This window comes from Fragaria vesca, linkage group LG3 (genome assembly GCF_000184155.1).
Source record: "Fragaria vesca subsp. vesca linkage group LG3, FraVesHawaii_1.0, whole genome shotgun sequence".
In the NCBI taxonomy this organism is placed as follows: domain Eukaryota; kingdom Viridiplantae; phylum Streptophyta; class Magnoliopsida; order Rosales; family Rosaceae; genus Fragaria; species Fragaria vesca.
In genome coordinates, this window is record NC_020493.1 from 3,896,487 (window position 1) to 3,918,356 (window position 21,870).

Here is a 21,870-nt window from a genome sequence, read left to right on the forward strand (position 1 = left end):
AATTCATGTAGCTAATATAATAATATATGATCATGTGGTTCCTAATATCAAAGAGTTAGTATATAACATTTAGGTTATCGAGGGTTCCAAGTATTACAATTGAAATACAACAAAATATTAACATTAAAAAAACAATTGAAAAGAATAGGTAGAATAGAACATTGATAGCACAAAATATTATAAAAGAAAAAAAAGATGATGTATTGTAGGATCAACCTATTCACATGTAAAGAGAAAGTCTATCGTAGACTTTTCCAAATCTTTTGCTCTAGTGGATGGAAAAATATTGGAGTTTGGTGTGTGTAATTTACACTACAAAGTCCACAATTATCCATGAGTTATTAATTTCATAAGTATGAATGATATTTTGAATACATCTGAACTTCTATTCATTTTAAAAAGTCTTAATTGAATACCTCTGAACTTTGGTGAAATTCATAATGATTTTTTAAAATCTAGTTGAATACACCCATACTTTGATAGATTTTTAAAAGTCAGTATTGAATACACCTAGACTTTCAAATTCCATAGACTTTTTTAAAACTTCCACTAATTCCATATACAATATGGCAGGGTAACATTTGCTGTTGGCACCACAACGTGCATACCAATCACACCGTACTTTGGGTGCAGCATAGACTTGCTTCCATTGATGGTCTCCATCACTCCATGTAAGGTGCTGTGCCTCAGAACCATTCATAGTTAGTCTTACAATTCCATTGGTTTTATTCATTAAATAACAAGTTTCCTCTTGATTATTGACAAAACTAGCAGAGGTAGCAGAGGGCCCTGGAGCGCTTCGCCAATACTTACTCAAACCTTTATATGTAAAAAATTGGGGGAGAGCAGTCTGATTTTGATTTTGATAGAGCCTATGTGTATATTCCCCAGCTCCAGGGTCATCATGTGACTTCCAAGATGTTAAAACCCATTCTAGCCCAGTTTTCCAATTCACCCCAAGTTTCATACCTGGAATTAGAGTATCTGTAGGATGATCAAAACTCTGCCATATAAATATATCATTATTATCATCCTGGAACACAACAAAATTTCCTGTATCCAAAAGCTGTGCTGATAAAGTGCTAGTGCTAACATTCTCGACCGACTGCGACACATTGGTGAACCATATAGGATCATTTTCCAAATTGTAAGCATAGAGGACCAGTTCTCCATACCTGTTGATTGTGAGCACACCAGACGTATCATTGATGGGATTGTTCCTGTTTGCAACCCACACCACTGTTTTTTCAGATACTCTAGTCTGAGAATACCGGATTCCAACATACCGGTAGCTAGAATTTCCAGGGCTGAAGAACCCCAACTCAAACTTGCTTTCTCTGGACACTAAATAGTCACCATCAACATCCTTCAGTTGCTCTTCGTTCCCTCTTATGGTGTCCCTGGAACTGCTGAACTGAAAGAGGAGGAAGAGAAGCAGAGCTTTCAGAAACATTTTCTCTGCATTTTGAAATGTCTGGTAATGAACCAATGGCATCTTTTTCTCATTTTCATGATTGAGCTGATGAGCAATGAGATCAGTCGCTATACGTTGATCTTTGTGGACAATTCTTCTACTTTGACATTTTCTAAATAATGCATGACATGATGACAATGACTCGTCTAAAAACCGTCATTATTGGCTCAACTCATGTCCAAGTCTTAATGCCTTGCAGCCCTAGCTGGTGGCTGTGACTCTTATTAGACTAAATCAAGAAAATGATTTTCTTGTTTAATACTTGATAATGCATCCTTGATACATCTGATAATTAACTTGACTTTGGGTGTGAGTTTGCCACCGCTCAAATCATGATGAACCACAAAATAAGGAGAGCCTATTCCCTGCACCACTGGGACAGCTCCACCATGACGCCTAAGAGCGCGTGCAAGCTAAACGACCTTAGCTGCGAATGGCCTTTTCTCTTTTCTTTTCTCCTCTCTCCTCTCCCTTGATTACACAACCATCTGCCCATCTCCTCAAAACTGAAAACCACATCCAGATCTCTTTCCCTTTCTCCTTCGACCGCCAAATCCCCCTCTTTAAATCGCCGCCCCATGCCCCCATTCTTTGACCACCTCTGTCTCCTCGAGTAATGTTACCAGAAACGCTCATTTTGCCGGCGAATCGCCTTCCGGAACGCCCGTACCCAATCGCGGGGCGTTCGCGATCCGGATCGCCATGTTGAGCGAACCCAATCGTGAACGATTTCTTCCCTTTTGCTCAAACGACGGCGAAGATAGATCTGCTTCGGATGTCACGGATTATCGGAGGCTGTTTTGTTCCGGAGAAGATACATCAAGAATGGAGGGGTTGACGGCGTCGTGGTGGTGATGGTGTTTGATTTATATTCAGATTGGTGTACTGCAGATTGATGCTTGCCTGGAAAGATTACAAAATCTCCATTAAATCCGGGAGAGTTCACGGAATAACTCACCAAACATGATCTAAGATTATTTGAAAAAAAAAAAATTAAAAAAATTAAGAGAGCTTTCCTTATATTTTTTTAATAGTAAATTACTATAAAGTTACTAACTAAATTTCGGTTTACAAATACATCCTTTACATAATATCTTACACGTTTAAGGACAAATATTAACAAATTAAGACAAACTAATATCTACATGTCATCTGTCACTACAAGTTTACTAGAATACCCTTCACTACATATTAACTGTTACTGTCGATGAGTAACATAGTAGCACATTGCCGAGTAGTACAGTACGTAGTACATTGGGTGCTATTGCCAAGTAACATATTGGGTGCTAGCACCCAAGTAGCACAGTAGCACTCGATAAAAGGTGTTTTTGCAATTTTTTTCAAGCAATCCTCCAAAATCAAACAAAGCTGCTACTGTCGCGCTGCTACTGCAAAAAAAAAAAACCTGCAAAAAACAACAAACACCAAAACTGCAACAAAGACCAAGGAAGGAAAAATAGAAATTTTCGCCGAAAATTTTGTTTTTATCACACAGCGAAATATTTTTCTCTCCCCAGTTCTGGTGTGTGTGGGGTCTCCGCCGAAATAATAAACTGGTTCCCACCAATTTGAATGGCTGTGGTGAGTGGTGAGTGTGGTCAGCGCCCGCCAATTTGAATGGCTGTGGTGAGTGGTGAGTGTGGTCAGCGCAGAAATTGTTGATTGGTTTGTAATGGCACTCAAGCCGTTTCGAACCTTGCTCTCTTGGGTAAAAGGCTAAAGCTTTAACCAACCCTACTAACCATCCAAGCTGTTGAATTTAGGATCATTATAATATATATTGGTTTTCTTTTCCGAATCTGAAAAATAAAAATTAGGTAAATATCTAATCCCCAACTAACTTTTTTACCTACACTTCCATACAGAAAAAAAAAAAAACTTTTTAACCTACTTTTCTTAATTCCTTTTTAATATATATGTAGGTCAAATTTTATAACTTTCAAAAAATTATTAACAGTTCAGTGCTAACTTTTTCAACTTAACTTACTACAACTCTCTATAGATCAATGTTTATTTAAGGTTTTCATTTCAAATATAGTACATAATATAGAAAACAAACATCTCTTAAAGTTTTGTTTAAAATTTCCTTATTTTTCTTATAATTTCCGTCAATTTTCTCATTTTTTTACTGTAACCGATATTTTCCCGAAATTTCCGTCGAAATTTCCATATTTTAGAGGGTTGAAATTTCCGTAATCACCAAAATTTTCTTCCTTGACAAAGACCTCCATCACCAGAACTGCAACAAAGACCACCATCAATCACATATCCTAATCCTCGCCAAAACAAAAAAAATTCACAGATCCTAATCTTCTTATTCCTTAGACGCTCCCCTCACAACCTCCATTTGCAGATCTCTAATCTCTCTCTTGAATTCCTCCTCTTTCTCCCGAACAACAAAATCATCAACTCCAAATACCCAATCGCTCTCCAAACCCAACCTGATTGAAGACAAACATGGCGACGGATTTTATTTGAGATCGGAGTAAAATCCAACATAGTAGAATTATTTTTTTGACCTTTTAAATCAAACATCACCAACCTTCATGGCATTTTCGGCCGAGTCACTCTTTAACCCTTCCGAATCGACGACAACGATTGTGAAGATCTCGACGTTGTCCGACTCCAACGCCTGATCGATCAACTACGGTAAGCTCATATCAATTAATTGGATGAGATGGGCCTTAGTGTAAGCTCCGGCATCACTGACGAATTCCATCAAAACTGTAAGATTTGACAAATTCAATCTGGTGGTTTCGTCGCCGGAACCAGGTTTTGAGATTAATCTCTTGTTTGTGATTGACGTCGACGATGCAGTGGTGGTGGTGGACCGTGGTTTGGAATGAGAGAGAGAAGGGGTTTGTGGTCATGTTTGTAATCTCTTTGTAAAACTGGACATTTTAGTCATTTAACAATGAAATTTCGGATCAAGCTTGCTTTTGTTGATGTTGGGCCTCAACCTCATGTCCTATTATGTTAAAGAAATATTAGAAGTGGTTTTTTTTGTGTTTATAAATTTGGTCATGTGTTGTTATGTAATTTACTCTTTTTTTAATGTTAATTGTTATTACTTATTTATCTTTCATAAGAAGGTTGTCATTGTATACTAACAAGGGGTATTTAGGTAAACTGAAAGTATTTATATTAGTATATTTATTTATCATATTTTAATTTATTGTAAATTATTTTAATTAACATTAGTAAATATATCCTAGCGTACCGCGTTCCGTAAGGATTAGCGTACCGCGTACCCGTACCCCGTATTCGTACCGCCACGTTCCACGTTTCTGACAACATCCTCGACATCTAACGGTAACCATGACTAGATCCTCTCCACGTCATCGTCATCACCATCTCCCCCCACGCAAAATTTTTAAAAATCTTGTGAAATAGGATGTGATCGAAATAATGAAATACAAGTAGAAATGAAAAATCACAAACTTCTGGTAACGTTTAGGCCTCGATAAAAGCGGTTAACCCTAATTACGCTTAGGCGCTCCAAAGGAGAGCCTAACCACTGGAGGGTCAATTTAACAAAAAAATTCATGGCATCCTAAATCTCATATATATGAGCTTCTTGTTTGCAAACGAGGAAAAATAGGATATTGCACGATGTCGGTCAACCGCGTTTCGTGTAAAAAACGAGGTATATTTAAAGTTGACCGATTCAATGAGGGGCTTAATAAATCCGAAACGGGATGGAATTTTTTCAGTAGACCAATTTAATTACCATGCCTACATCAGACGGTGGAATTTTTATTTTCATATATTTATGACCTCGGATCGTCACGTGTCTACTAAAGCGGTATAACTTGTTTAGTAGGTTATATTCAAATGTATATCATTGTGAACCAACTATACAGAGGAAGCAAAATTTTCTAAAATCTTGTGAAATAGGATGTGATAGAAATAGTGAAATACATGTAGAGATGAAAAATCACAAACTTCCGGTAACGTTTAGGCCCCGATAAAAACGGTCAACACTAATTACGCTTAGGCGCTCCTAAGAGGAGCCTAACCACCGGAGGGTCAATTTAACCCAAAAAAATCATGGGATCCTAATCTCATATATGCGAGCTTCTTGTTCGAAAACGGGAAAAAATAGGATCTCGCACGATGTCAATCAACCGCGTTTCGTGTAAAAAACGAGGTATATTTAAGGTTGACCGATTCGATGGGGGGCGTAAATAATCCGAAATGAGGTGAATTTTTTTCAGTAAACCTATTTAATTACCATGCCTACATCAGACGGTGGAATTTTTATTTTCAAGTAATTATGACCTCGGATTGCAGTGTGACTACTAAAACGGTATAATTTGTTTAGTAGGTTATGTTCAAAAAAATATCATTGTGAACCAACTATACAGACAAAACAAAATTTTCGAAAATCTTGTGAAATAGGATGTGATCGAAATAGTGAAATACAACTATGGTTGAAAAATCACATGATTTCGGTAACGTTTGGTCCCTGATAGAAGCGGTCAACCCTATTTACGCTTATTTTTCTCTATGGAAGCCCTATCAGACGGCTTTGATGGATCCCCGAACATTATCGAATACATTTGAATTTTCTATCACTGTTGCATTTCACTATGTCGGTCACAGACGGCTGAATTTTCATTTTGTGAATTTTAGTCATCGGAATCACAACGTGCCTACTAATGTGGTATAACTCGTTTAGTAGGTTATATGTATGTGTACATCTTTGTGAACCAACTATACAGAGGAAGCAAAATTTTCAAAAATCTCGTGAAGTAAGATGTGATCAAAATAGTGAAATACGACTATGGTTGAAAAATCACATGATTCCGGTAACGTTTGGTCCCCGATAGAAGTGGTCAACTCTATTTACGCTTATATTTCTCTATGAAAGCCTTATCGTCTGAAGGTGAAGGTCCTTAAATTTTTACATGGGTTGTTACATTTCATCAATGTGAGAGTTTTGTGTGTGGAAGAATCAATCAAACAAGGTTATATAGGGGTAGGTAAAAGCGTTTTCGTGTGGTAAGTGGTGTTGAATTAGGGTTGACCGCTTTGATGGATCCCCGAATATTATCGAATACATTTGAATTTTCTATCACTGCTGTATTTCACTATGCCGGTCACATCGGACGGCTGAATTTTCATTTTGTGAATTTAGTCATCGGAATCACAACGTGCCTACTAATGTGGTATAACTCGTTTAGTAAGTTATATGTAAGTGTACATCTTTGTGAACCAACTATATCGAGAAAACAAAATTTTCAAAAATCTCGTGAAATAAGATGTGATCGAAATAGTGAAATATGACTATGGTTGAAAAATCACATGATTCCGGTAACGTTTGGTCCCCGATAGAAACGGTCAACCCTATTTTCGTTTATTTTTCTCTATGGAAGCCCTATCGTCGGGAGGTGAAGGTCCTTAAATTTTTACATGGGTTGTTACATTTCATCAATGTGAGAGTTTTGTGTGTGGAAGAATCAACCAAACAAGGTTATATAGGGGTAGGTAAGAGCGTTTTCGTGTGGTAAGTGGCGTTGAATTATGGTTGATCGCTTTGATGGATCCCCGAACATTATCGAATACATTTAAATTTTCTATCACTGCAGTATTTTACTATGCCGATCACATCAGACTGCTGAATTTTCATTTTGTAAATTTTAGTCATCGGAATCACAACATGCCTACTAATGTGTTATAATTTGTTTAGTAGGTTATATGCAAGTGTACATCTTTGTGAACCAACTATACAGAGGAAGCAAAATTTTCAAAAATCTCGTGAAATAAGATGTGATCGGAATAGTGAAATACGACTATGGTTGAAAAATCCCATGATTCCGGTAACGTCTGGATACCGATAAAAACTGTCAACCTTATAATATATAATAATTTTAATGTGTTGTTGTTTTCTTATTGGATGTCCATTTTAATTAGTCTGCACCTCACAACACATAACCAAATCCTCATATATATAAATATATATATATATATATATATACAGCTCTTCTTGACTGCGGACGTCCGCACCATTTTCGCACCACTTTCGGATCGAATTTCCTCATCTCCACCGTCTAGTATTGTGTAGATCATCTCTACAAAATTTCAACCAATTTGGTGATCGTTAAGGCCCTCAAACTCGAGTTTTTCTGGTATAAACACAACCGAACAGAATTCAGTCCGTCCATTTGTTTTTCAAGTTTGAGAGCCTTAACGATTACCAAATTAGCTGAAATTTTACAGAGATGATCTACACAATATTATCTAGATACTAGACGGTGGATATGAGAAAATTCGATCGAAAAGTGGTGCAAAAATAAAAATCCGCATCAAAAACTTTGATGCAGACGTCCGCACCTGAGAATACCTGAGAATTCCTGTGTATATATATATATATATATATATATATATATATATATATATTATAAAAAGTAAAAACCGTAACAACTCCCACTCTCCCCATGTAATCACGTCAGCCTCACATACACTCATCTCTCTCTCAATTCGCCCTTTTTTCGATCCTCCAATCCCTCTGTATCTGGTCCTCTAGTAACTATTCTCTTGCAGATTTGGGTAATTACTCATTCTCAATCCTCTCTCATCTTATCGTCCTACTTCTCTCTTTCTTCTACAAACCTGGGTCTTAGACATAAACTTTCACTTCGAAATCAAAAGAATATCAAACGCAGAGCAAAAAACCCAATTTCATCACGAGTTTAACTTTTTATATTCAGTTACAACTTCTCTCAAAAACTCTGAATCAGGTTTATCTAAACTGGAGATGTAACCCGTTCGGTTCGGGTTAGCTGAATATTCGGTCTGGAGATTTTTTTTAATCCGGATACGGTTGCACAAAAATGAAGACTCTTCTTTAACACAAACAAATATGTGTATTTACCTACCTCGCCCCGAAATACAACCCTGTATTTACCCAAACTCTATACATATCAAATATTCACGTGTGGCCTGTGTCTCGTTGACATGTGCCCAAACATAATGGGTGCTGGAACCGCTGGGTACATTCTAGACGTCTCCCTCATCAATATATAAACAACAAGAATTTCATCCCACAGTTGCACCTCTTCTATGATAGGGTACCTGCACACATTGTGTTAGGTTAGTTGGTTCTTATTCTGAGAACCAAATCTTAGTTGAACTAACGCAATCATAACAAGAATAGTCATCTACATATAATGTGAACAATGAAGTTTAAATTGACATCATATCAACTAACCGTCATGCTTCCAATTAACCGTCATGCTTTCAAATTTAAGTCATATTGATTGGGTCTAAAACTAAGAGGTGAGGGAGGATAGACAAGACACATGGACTCGAGTTTTAATCAAGTAATTGGGACAGCTACACGACTCCTTATTCACCCAAAGGGTTGTTGGTTACTGAGAAGTCACTACCATATGGGTTCTCATTACTACTAAACCACTCTTCCACTCAAGGGTATGGTCATTGGGTGACATAGAACTTGGCCTCAGTATATTGGTTTTCTATCCCAAAAGAGAATTAAAAGTGCAATGTAGTCATGAACACCCTGTAGTCATACATACATCTTAATATCATACTTCAGTTCATATTTCCGGACAATTTCCTCCTTACACTACCAATCCTTCTAACCACTGCTACAAGATTCTGAACCTCAAACATACTCAACCTCAAGCTTTACTCATACTCCTCAGTTACAGTAAAATACATACCCACCCTCACACTTTCCCATATAGATGACTAATGAGAATAGTAATGCTGATAAATAAGAAAAATACTAAGATTGTGAGGACTGAATCATGAGTAAAACTTGTTCTGTAAAGTCTTCAAATGCAAGAAAGTGCATGTAGGCAATTCAGGGTTTTATGTCCTATGAAAAAAGAAACTCTCATCATTTTGATATTGACACTGAAAAGAGCTATGATTGCTTAAGCAAACATCCACTGATCCACACAATGAAAGCTTGAAACCCGGCAAACATATAGTGCTAAGTTCAGTTATGCCTTTGGTTTGATTACAGATAAAAAGGAACTAGAATACTAAAGTTTTATTCACACCTGATAATCCAATTGAGTAGAGTTATGATACTGAAATGTTCCAACCAATTTAAGTGCTTTCATATCCAATAACTGGCATCGCAAAACCCGCAATAGGAATCATAATAATAAGCACAAGCTAGCTACTATTCTAAAACCACAACTGAATATCATAACCATGAATGCTGTCCTTTTACTACCCCATGAAGCATTTGATCGTAAGAGAATACTCGAGAACAACGGCTTGTACAGAAGTGTCATTCACAAATATATGCATCTCAGAACAACACATTAAGACCTAACACAGTTACAGATCATCATTCTTACACATGCCCTATTTGCTGACTACAGACATAACAACCTTCAATAAATTTCACTAGATGCTCATCAAATCATTATACCTGACAATATTATGGTCAGAATTTCATGCTCCATATGTCACAGAACGTCTCTTATTCTTTAAAATGCCTGAACCCAAATGAGTATAGGTGAAGGGAACAGAAACATCAAGTGCACTACACCATAGATAGTAACAGCAAATAAATGGGTTCCTCAAATTAGCATCACACCAGTGTTCATCAGCTCATATCTCTCAGTACTCCAAACACCAACTACAAATCTATCAGCCCCTGCTGACTTGGTTTTACCTAAGAGCTGATGAAAACTGCTGCCCTGCTATTTTCACCAGTTCAATCTGAGAACCACATGTGGCAAAATGACAACCCACACAGAACCAGGATTCAAAAACGTAACCCAGAACTCATCCACCAACCCAAAAATAAAATTGTTTCAAACCAATTGCTTTGCTATGTCCAATTTAACCTACCATAGCTCACATCGCTTATTCTAACTGGATTTAACCTCTACCTCAAATCATTGGGTATCCATTGACCCAATTTTTAGCCATACAACAAACACCTCAGTTTTCTCGTTCCATTCAAACAAAACACCTCAGTTATCTCGTACAATTTAAACAGACACACAATATATGTACGTACCTTATCATTGGCCTCACTACTTGTAGATCTTTGAGTCAAAATGGAGTCTTAATTACTAGGTTTGAACTGACCCAATCTACAAGAATGATGGCAAAACAATCAACGACAACCCAAATTAGTATGATGAAGAAGATGAAGATTTTTGAGAGCTCGAATCCAAACTTAATTTACCCATCAACGTCTTGCCAGACATCTTCGTCTGAAGAAAACTGCTGATCACTGAAGACCTTTCTCCGTCTCTGAAATCGAACCAAAAGAAGAAGACCAAGATGGGTCGGCGGATCTCCGGCCGTTCTTCCTTGTTAATAACCACCGTGCTCCTCCTCATCTCCTCCGCAGCCATCCGCTTCTACATATCTTCCCGGCGTTGCTCGCCGCGATTTCCGCTCCGGGGATCCACTTTCTATGAGAGTGAACAAATTCTCATCTACAAAGACACAACTCCCATAACTACTACTAGCCTAAACAAATTCAAAACAGTGCAGATCTGGGGGAGGTTCTTCGTGGTGAAATCAAACATGAGGAGGCGCCTTCAAAGCACGAAGAGGCAGGGGAGGGATCTGCAATGTGGCTCTCGAAGATGAGGATCGCTTCCATCGTCTTGGTGGATGAGAAAGCAAATGAAATGGGATATGAATAGTGTGCGGCGCTCGTCCAAGGAAAAAGGAAGAAGAGAGTAGGTGAGGGGGGAGGGTCCTCTTTCTCCCCTCTCACTCGCCCACCCAAAACTCTCCAAACGGCAACTAACGTCCTTATTAGAAAAATGATCCACGTTTCAAATCGGACGGTTCTGATGCCTGGTGCAGCTGTCCCAGTGGTGCAGGCAATAATTTTGGCAAAAGCAAATAAGCAGGACATTCTTTATAGAAATAAAAGGCGTATCAATAATGGCATCAGAAAACATGTATAGGTCTGCAAATCTGGCTTCTACCAAAAATTAGAACTTTATTCAGATGGATGATTTCCTGTTTGGCAAAACAAACAATTAAACAGAGAAACCTATCAATTGCCACCCACATCAAATCATTTGAATTCAAAGAAGGCTAGCTGCTATATGAATAGCAAGATTGGACCAGCCTTTTATCAAGATGAGAAACAAAAGTAGCACAAGATGATGGTTGGAGTCTCTATCATGAGGAAACATGCATGCAATTACTGTTAGCAACTTAGCATGCAAACATAGTATGTAAGCAATGGAAAAGATGCAGAAAATATGATCATTTTGACATAATAACAGTGCATCTGCTATTTTTTTTTTTTTTGGGAAAGGAATACTTCATTGATATGAATCAAAGAGAAACATCATGTTGGAGAGCATTGGAACGCCATTGTGATCCTTCCTCTAAAACTTGAAATGCAAGAAACAAAAGCGCGTATCTAGATAATCTATGCGCTGCATGATTACATTTCCTTGGGCAATGAATACATTCGATAGAAGGAAAACGATGAAACATATATTTGATCTCCTGAACTAACATTTCTTATGCAAAATCTGATCTTCTATTCTTTGCAATGCAAATCGTCAGCTGATTAATGATGATTTTATAGTGACATGCCTAGCAAAGCAGTAAATTTAATAATGAACTAAACAAAAAGAGCTAGTTGTACCATTATCGAGCTTCTTCACCAGTTATTGTCAAGCCGTTTATAGAATAAAATGGTGTTGGTACTAATGATGGATCAGCATCAGTGACGGAGTATCTTCTGATGACATATGCAGGCTGGTTAGGAGATGGAGGAGATGTTTCGCCGCTCAACATGAAAACAATGGCAGACATGGCTGGCCGGTCCTCTGATTCTTCTTGCACGCACAAGAGCGCAACTTGAATGCATCTCATGACCTCATCAGAATTATACAACTCCAGAGTTGAATCCACAATTTCTAAGACTCTGTCTTCTCTCCACAGGTTCCAAACCTGACATTAAAACATGAAAGTGTGACTTGAGTAATGGATGAACAAGTACTCCAGGTAAACTCTAAGCAAAATATGAGCAACTTACATGTCTAATCAAGTTCATGGAAGGATCCTCTTGAGAAAAATAATTGTTTCTTTTGCCACTCACAACCTCTAACAATATGATCCCAAACTAAACACATCCGATTTAGTAGAAAATCTGCCGAACACCGCATACTCTGGTGACATGTAGCCACTGCATATGAACAAACTAACATGTTACAACCAAACATATATAGTAAAGTGAACATGAAACGTGACAATATATATGGAAATCTTACTATGTTCCAACAACTCGATTGGTTTTATCCTGAACTTGGTCCCTGTCAAATATTCTTGCCATGCCAAAATCAGAAATTTTCGGGTTCATTTCAGCATCTAAAAGAACATTGCTAGTCTTTAGATCTCTATGGATAATCCTCAATCTTGAGTCTTGGTGAAGATACAGGATCCCACGAGCAATCCCGTTGATGATTTCAAAGCGCTTTTCCCAATCCAAGAAGGACCGTCTTGTCTGATCTGCAACAAATATTCGGCTTTGTGTGACTATGGTATACATATTTGTGAAGCTCAATATGTTATTCAATATCTTAAAAAAGGCAAATATTAAGACATACCAAAGAGAAATGAGTCCAAGCTTTTGTTCGGCATGTATTCTAGAACTAACATCCGTTCTTCCCCCTTAATACAACAGCCTAAGAGTTTTACAAGATTGCGATGTTGAAGTCTTGCTATAAGTGCAACTTCGTTTTTGAATTCTTCAGTACCTTGTCCTGATGTTTTAGACAACCTTTTCACAGCAACCTTCTGCTCGTTTGGTAACTGACCCTGAAGTTTAAGATTAGTATAAAACTTTCACTAAATTGTTGATTAGTTAAACAAGAGTAGTTATATGTAGTACAACACAATCAAGAGAGAAGGAATGTTTGGTGCTTAGGAAATTGGGGTCACCTTATAAACAGAGCCAAAACCACCTTGGCCGAGTTCATTGACAGGAGAGAAGTTATCTGTGGCTGCCATCAATGTGTTCAAATCGAAAAATTGCAATTCGGGGTGCCTCTTAGTTTCCTCAAGTTCATCTGACTCCACAATTTCTGCAAACAGAAACAACAATTATTATGTACACCTGTATTTGTTCCTCACTGTTGTGACATGCATGACATACCGACTTTAGTACTGTAGTTTCTTAGATGCATTTGATGTTGTCGAAGTTCTTTCATGTACGTGACTTACAGACAGCACAAGATTTTCAGCTCATGCAAACCAAAGAAGATAACCGATCAGAGTATATAAGAGAAAATTTTACCTGCTGTGTTCCTTGTTTTCTTACACCACCAACAGGCACACATAATGATCAGTACCAATGCTAGCAGAGCAAAGAATATAGGAATGGCAAGCATACCCCTTCTTTTAAAGAAACCTTTGGATTTTCCAGCACTCTCAGCAGCTACATATATAGAGGTTAACAAAGGGTTAGAAAAGCATGAAAAACAAAGGAGGAAATATGTGTAGTCAGTTTTTTTTGCTTCCACTGCAAGATAATTAGTACATTACCTAATTCCATTTGATCTACACGAACATATAGATCTCTTCCCGTCTCTGTGTACACAAGAATATCCATCAAATCATCATACCATGTCCAACAATCAACAACACCTTTTTCATTTTCAATGCTCATATATGCTGTGCAAGAACAATTTGCCAAGCACTCCTGCCTACACAATTTGTTATTCGTGCGTGCTGCCACTCGAGCTGCTATTGATGTGTCTGGATATTTAACTCTTGTCACCTGCACAAACCCTTCTCCATTCCCACACTTAGAAAATTCCTTTCGTTTACTCACACATCCATCTGACCCATCATTCTGGTTCCACTCATTGATAGATTTTGGTTCAAAGCCGGGTAGACAGTCACACTCAAACAGACCGAATATGTCAGGGTAACATTTGCTGTTGGCACCACAATGTGCATACCAATCACACCGTACTTTGGGTGCAGCATAGACTTGCTTCCATCGATGGTCTCCATCACTCCATGTAAGGTGCTGTAACTCAGAACCATTCATAGTTAGTCTTGCAATTCCATTGATTTTATCCATTAAATAACAAGTTTCCTCTTGATTATTGACAAAACTAGCAGAGGTAGCAGAGGGCCCTGGAGCGCTTCGCCAATACTTACTCAAACCTTTATATGTAAAAAATTGGGGGAGAGCAGTCTGATTTTGATTTTGATAGAGCCTATGTGTATATTCCCCAGCTCCAGGGTCATCATGTGACTTCCAAGATGTTAAAACCCATTCTAGCCCAGTTTTCCAATTCACCCCAATTTTCATACCTTGAAGTAGAGTATCTGTAGGATGATCAAAACTCTGCCATATAAATATATCATTATTATCATCCTGGAACACAACAAAATTTCCTGTATCCAAAAGCTGTGCTGATAAAGTGCTAGTGTTAACATTCTCGACCCACTGCGACATATTGGTGAACCATATAGGATCATTTTCCAAATTGTAAGCATAGAGGACCAGTTCTCCATACCTGTTGATTGTGAGCACACCAGACGTATCATTGATGGGATTGTTCCTGTTTGCAACCCACACCACTGTTTTTTCAGATACTCTAGTCTGAGAATACCAGATTCCAACATACCGGTAGCTAGAATTTCCAGGGCTGAAGAACCCCAACTCAAACTTGCTTTCTCTGGACACTAAATAGTCACCATCAACATCCTTCAGTTGCTCTTCGTTCCCTCTTATGGTGTCCCTGGAAGTGCAGAACTGAAAGAGGAGGAAGAGAAACAGAGCTCTGCGAAACATTGCAACTATGTAGGTGCGAAACAGGGCATTTCTCTACTTCTCACTTTCTTTGTTGGCCGCTCTTCTATTTTCTACTAGGAATTTTCCCAATAGTCCAATATGACACATTTTGTCAAAACATGCACGAAAGATTGGACAATGAGGTATCCAGAATGCGATCGACATCGTGTATTAAACTAAAATGGTCTTGACTCGTATTTTAGTCTAAGCAAATGATTTTCTTTGCTAATATTCAAAGTTTGAATGCACGGAAACGTTTCGGGTTTCCGAAACGCGTTTCCACAGAAGCATCATTCTGAAACGCCACCAAAACGAGTTTCGCCTGTAATAGAAACGAGTTAGCTCGGTAGTCTCGCCAGAACTCCAAGAACAACTCGCCATGAAAAACCCAGAAAAACAGAAAAGGGGTATTTCTGATTTGGGCAAGAATCGAACATTCAAGAACATAGAATGGAAGAGGAGGGAGAGATGAAGAAAACCCTACCTCCGATATGTCGAATCGTGGCCGGAATCGTCGAGAATCGCCTGAGGACCGCCGCGCGCCTCTTCTCGGTCGATCTCCTTCTAGGGTTCGTGCTTGTGTGAATTGAAGGCTGGGTTTTGTAGTGGGAAGAGAGAGAAGCATTTTGGCAGTGGTGGATCAGCCAGTTGTGGCCGGACAGATGAGAAACGAGAGAGAGAGAGTCGGGGAGAAGAGAATGGTCTGTGTCCTTTGAAAAGTAGTTTGACAAAGTAGAAATATATTATATTAGCAATCATTTTCTACTTTTCAACCGTTTAACCTGGGCCTGGGGTCCTTTGACAAAGAAGTTTACCCAACTGAAAGGTATGGGTCCTTTTGACTTGGGCTTGGGTTTTTTTTTTTTTTTAAAAAACTAACGGTCCAGAATCTGTAAAATTAATTATATTTATATTTATTATAATAAATATTATATTTATTTTAATTTTAACGTTTCCTCCACGTTTCGTATCAGGCTATATTTTGATTTTGACGTTTCCGCGTATCGGATCGTATCAGAAACCGAAACTCGTTTTTGTTTTCGTGTAACATAGATTCAAACTGATAGGTTAGTCCCTCCTTAATTGGAGGTTGAAATTCATGTGGTGTTTTACTGCATAAGGAAAGCATTTGTTGTTGTAGCCTTGATGACCCATTCAATGAAAACAAGGATGGTTGCTATATGAATAGCAAAGTAGGTGCAGTGATCTTTGAAAGGTAAGAAACAACAAAGCTATAAGCTTATTAGGGTGGTGGTGGTGGCAGCACTATAAGCATGAAGACATTGAGCATGAATCATGGAAGAAACTTGACTTTTCTTCCCTTGCATGTTACCTATGGAATGCATGGTTTATGCATGAAACCATTTGCCTATATAAAAGCATGAAAGCTTGCAGCAATACAAACCAAGGCAAAGACACAAACTAGCCAGAGAAAGAGTTTGTGTGGTAGTAGTAGTGTGATCCTCACTTGACTGACTTGAGAGTTTAGTGAGAAGAAAATTCCTCTTGAGAGAGAGAGGTGTGTTACCACTTTAGTTAGTCTAGAGTGAGTATTTCTTGTAATCTTTAGTATAGTGAAAAAAAGTACTACTACTACTACTACTACTACCCCGAGGACATAGGTATATTGCCGAACCTCGTTAAATATTTTGTCTTCTTTTTGTTGCTATTCTGCAAATCACACAAGGGGTGGAAAAGTCAGATTCTAGGATAACCAATTATTCGTCGGCCTTGTATTAGGCAACCACTTTTTTCCCAACAAGTGGTATCAGAGCCCGGCGCTCATTGTCCATGGCATCTCGTGGTGATCAAGATGGCGGAGCCGTCATCATCGTCAACAAAAATGGTGAAGTTGACATCGTCAAATTACTCAATTTGGAAGCCGATAATGGAAGACATCCTTTACTGCAAGGATATGTATGAGCCTCTTCAAAATGGTGGAGAGAAGTCAACAGGCAAGTACGACACAGAATGGAGCATCCTGAACAAAAAAGCTGTTGCAGAAATTCGTCAATAGGTTAATGAAAGTGTTTCGGAACACTTGAGTGACTTCCAAGGCATGGTGAATCAGTTGACGAATATGAAGATGGTGCTTGATGATAAGCTGCAAGCACTGTTGTTACTAAGCTCATTGCCAGACAACTGGGACACATTGGTGGTGTCATTAAGCAACTCAGCTCCTCAAGGAGTTCTCACACTGAACACTGTAAAGACAACATGTTCAACATAGAAGCAAGGAGGAAGAAGCAAGGAATATCGACCGAGTCAAAAGCCCTCGTCACCGACAACCGTGGAACTGTCAAAAGTTCCACAACCGAGGCAAAGCAAAGGACCGGTCAAGGGGCAAATCCAGCCTAAAGAAGAACATCAGATGTTAGCATTGTGGCAATAAAGGTCACATGAGGAATGAGTGTAGAAGGCTCAAGGAAGAGCAAGCCCAGAAAGGTGGTGCCAAAGATACAGCCGCTACTACCTCACATGGAGACGAGGTAATCATCATTTGTGGAGATGGTCATGTTAATTTGACATCTCAAGATACATGTTGGGTCGTCGATTTCAGGGCATCATTTCATGTAACCTAACGAAGGGAGTTTTTCACATCCTACAATATCGGAAATTTCAGTAATGTCAGAATGGGAAATGATAAATTGTCCAAGATTGTGGGAAGAGGAGATATTTCCCTTGAAACCAACATAGGCCGTTGCCTAGCGATTCTCAAGGATGTGAGATGTGAGACATGTTCCAGACATGCATCTCAATTTGATCTCCATTGGGTTGCTTGATGATGAAGGCTACACAAATGTCTTTGGTGATGGAAAGTGGAAGCTCAGTTCTAGTCCAGAAATTCTAGCTCGAGGGAAGAAGGAGAACACTCTCTACATGACATATGCAAAAATCTATAGTGGGTATGTAGTTACACTTGGAGAAGACTCATCGGTGGAGCTGTGGCACAAGCAGCTCGGTCAAATCAGCGAGAAGGGACTTACTATTTTAGCCAAGAGAGAGGTATTGTCTGGTGACAATGTTAAAGATATGCCTCTAAAATCATGTACACATTGCTTGGCTGGAAAGCAACATCGATCTTCATTCCATCGTTATCCTGTGTCAAGGAAATCCAAAGTTTTGGATGTTGTACATTTTGATATGTGTGGTCCCATGACCACGAGTACTCACGGAGGTGCAAGATACTTCGTTACCTTCATTGATGATCATTCCATAAAGGTATGGGCTTATGCATTGACGGCGAAAGATCAAGTGCTAGAAGTATTCAAGCAATTTCATGCCGGAATTGAACGGGAGACTGGAAGAACCCTGAAATGCATTCGCATCGACAATGGAGGAGAGTATATGCGGGTGTTCAGACATCATGTTATTTCAACATTGAAATGTATAAAAGAAAAATTTTCAGCATAGAATCATTTTCACATAAGGGAGCATTACAAAAATTAATTCAGTTAGCCACGGCAAAATGCCGTCCCCAAAAGTCATTCTGCCGTCGCAAAAGACCAACGGCGACGGCGTGGCAACAGCATTTTTACAGTCGCCGTTGAGGGCGTGGCCGTTGCTTTTGGTGACGGCAGTGAGCCGTCACAACCATGTTTGCGACGGCAAATAGCGACGGAAATTGGCTACTGAACTTGCCGTCGCAAATACCTCTATTGGTGACGGCGATTGCCGTCGCTGTGATATTTAAAAATTTTCAAATGTGAACTTGAATTTTCAAATTTTCCCGCCAAAACCATTTGCGACGGGACTTTGTCGTCGCCAACTGCAGAAAATGCCAAAAAGTTGGCGACGGGACTCTACCGTCGCCAATTGCAGAAATTGTTATCACAGCTGTTTCAAATCTCATTTTTACCAGAAACCTACAAATTCAAATCTCATTCAATCCACAATAGCAACAACTATAATCAACAAGGTACTAACACCACCATCAACTAGCATTCATTCCAACAAAATCAACACAATGACCAACATTCATTTCATAACCAAATTATCCAACATAAACATTATTCCACATGATGGAACTTAAACCATACCAACAAAGTGCTACAACAATAAAAAGAGCTTCATAAAGGGACAACAATATTTTAACATAATCTTGTTCTAACACATTCTAAAACACAACAATATGACATAAACCTAAATCATGCAGGAGGATCATGGTGACCAATGACATCATCAGAAGCTGAATCAAAATGGGCAGTGGCCTCAGGATCTCTCTCTCCTATGGACTCCCTCCTAGCCTCATGGCCCCTTGTTGCATCAGCTGGTACCTATTGCATAAATGAGACCATTTTCTATAATTAGTTGTCTGATTTGAAGTGAAAGATGAAAACAAAAACCTATTGCATGCTCAAGCATTGACCCTAATGCTTAAACCATATCTAGATTCAAGTAAATCGAGCACCTTCACCCTAATTCATACTAAACCATACTTCAAAAATATTCATAATAAAAAAATGGGCAATTTCCATTACTTAGAACATCAAAGTGTCTGTATGCTCAAGCATTGACCCTAATGCTTAAAGCCATATTTAGATTCAAGTAAATCAAGCACCTTCACCCTAATTCATACTAAACCATACTTCAAAAATATTCATTCTAACAAAAAACGAATTTCTATTACTTAGAACATCAAAGTGTCTCAAAACATAATTTCAAGTGTACATCAAGTAAAAGTATTTCAAAATTTGAAAGAATAACAAGGCGGTGTATCTAAAAAATTACTAACCAGTCCATGTGCAATTGTGTTTCTTCCCCCCTGTGCAGTTGTGCAATCCAAATTATTGGCAATTTGAGCTTGAAGCATTTTAATAGCATCTTCCAATTTCTTATCGAAAGACTCTTTCAGTTTCTCTGTTACCTCTTCAGTGATTTTGGCTATAAGATCATTGCTACCAGCAGTTTCCAATGGTTCTTGTGGATATACCAAATTGCTAGTCCAAACCCATGATCCAAAATTCCTGGATCATTATAGTACCACATCAAAAATTTAACAATGATAATATTCACAACTAAATTGACCTCATTCAACAACCTATGAGACAGAACTATAATCCCAACTAAACCCACCACTAATAAAACACAGCACAGTGATTTTTATTAACCAACTAACCCAATACAAATCTCAAAATAAACACACAAATGGCTTATCTTATCTTTTTCACTCAATATTTTGAAAAGAAGTTGAAATGAATTTCAGATTTCACAATCAACGTCTTATATATATCCAAAACATAAATTAAGGGGCAGAGAGAGGGATACGGTTTCATTCAAATACCTAATTTGAGATGAGTCAATCTTCAGACAAGTGGTTGCAACTTCAGGGTCAGTTCTTCAGCTTGAGATGAGTTTGATGTGCCTGAAATCAAAGGCGTAGTGAGACAAGTATTCTTAATCCAAACTTTAACTTAGATTTTCTATCTCAATTCTCAAGTAATCTCTGCATTGCTTCTACAAGTGAAATTAAGAGAGAAGAAAATGAGTTTTCATGTTCATCAGAATTTGAAGACACAGATAGATAACTTACTAAGTATGCTCAAACCCCAAAATCAAATAACTAAACAGGAAAGTCTACTGTTAGAATCATCAAAGCCACAAACATAGTTAATTCAGGCATATGAATAGTAAAAGCAGTTACTTGAAACAAGTATACCAATTACCAAACTTAACAATACGAAACTGTATTGATTTAACCATCAACCATATATATGCAAAGCTAAAAGTCATCCCTTCATTAACTATCCAAGCATCATATACATAAATTTACTTAGGATAGCTTAATAGTAATAAACTTGACAATACGAAACTGTAATGTTTAACCATCAACCATATGTTTCTGCATAATGTTGGTCTTACACTAGTAACAGAACTAAATCGAAAAGCCACAAACATTTATTCACATTCACAAGAGATTCAGTCTTGGTCATATTAGTTCATACACAACAGCGGATACCAAACTGAAAAAGGAAATTTCATTCACTCACAATAATAGACAGAAAATGTGCCCACTCCCTGATTGTTAGCCATATTGAATATTGGAGTTATTGATTAGTGAATACCAAAACCTTACTAAAAGCTAGAAGCAATCTCTTATTGCTCTGCTGTCTTGGTCCTGCATTTGTATAGCAATAAGTAGTCAAATTCTCATAGCGATAGCTAGAGAGAGTTTCATTCTTATTGAAGGTAAAGTACTTGGATGTCATTTTATTCGTTTGAAATTAGTCTCTTCAATTTTGTATACAGTATTACGAAATGTGACATACCGGGGCATAGTTACCTCAGTTTTTTGGAGATCCCTCTTGAAAACACAAAGCAATTAAAAGATCCACTATATGATACAGTAAAATTGTATGGAGTACTAACCTTTACATTCATCAAGTGCATGAGAATAATGTTTCCTATACAAATTTTACTTTTCAACTATAAATTTCTCTCATTAAGCAAACTAGATTTCAAAAACTGAGATATCAAATAATTTGAGACCAACACTGAAAAGTTAGACCTTCCTTCCCCTGGCTAGCTTCGTCTTAATACCAAGCTATCTCACAAATTATAGACTAGCCTTCCTGCACGCGCGATGCATGTGCGAAAGGTCCGCGCTCACGCG

General features: G+C 38.1%; 2 protein-coding genes and 1 pseudogene across 3 annotated transcripts in view; all 3 read right to left on the minus strand.

Moving 5' to 3' along the window:
* Positions 1 to 885: 885 nt before the first annotated feature.
* LOC101297412 (G-type lectin S-receptor-like serine/threonine-protein kinase B120-like) lies at positions 886 to 1,541 on the minus strand. The gene is made up of 2 exons (XM_004293586.1): positions 1,176 to 1,541; positions 886 to 984 (listed from the first exon to the last, which is right to left on the minus strand). The coding sequence occupies exons 1-2, from the start codon at positions 1,493 to 1,495 to the stop codon at positions 903 to 905; spliced, it is 402 nt and encodes a 133-aa protein (XP_004293634.1). The 5' UTR covers positions 1,496 to 1,541; the 3' UTR covers positions 886 to 902.
* Positions 1,542 to 11,746: 10,205 nt separating this feature from the next.
* Positions 11,747 to 14,541, minus strand: LOC101290733 (annotated as a pseudogene). Its single transcript, XR_184185.1, has 7 exons — positions 13,994 to 14,541; positions 13,746 to 13,886; positions 13,391 to 13,533; positions 13,057 to 13,267; positions 12,721 to 12,958; positions 12,486 to 12,635; positions 11,747 to 12,400 (listed from the first exon to the last, which is right to left on the minus strand). The product of XR_184185.1 is annotated as a G-type lectin S-receptor-like serine/threonine-protein kinase RKS1-like (transcript).
* A 4,864-nt stretch (positions 14,542 to 19,405) lies between these two features.
* Positions 19,406 to 21,870, minus strand: part of LOC101314641 (G-type lectin S-receptor-like serine/threonine-protein kinase RKS1-like) — a 12,934-nt gene continuing 10,469 nt past the window's right edge. Inside the window, exons 8-9 of the mRNA XM_004295343.1 lie at positions 19,993 to 20,224; positions 19,406 to 19,534 (exon numbers count right to left, since the gene is read on the minus strand). Of these exons, the coding sequence (XP_004295391.1) occupies positions 19,406 to 19,534; positions 19,993 to 20,224 (361 nt within the window). The remainder of the gene's footprint in view (positions 19,535 to 19,992; positions 20,225 to 21,870) is intronic.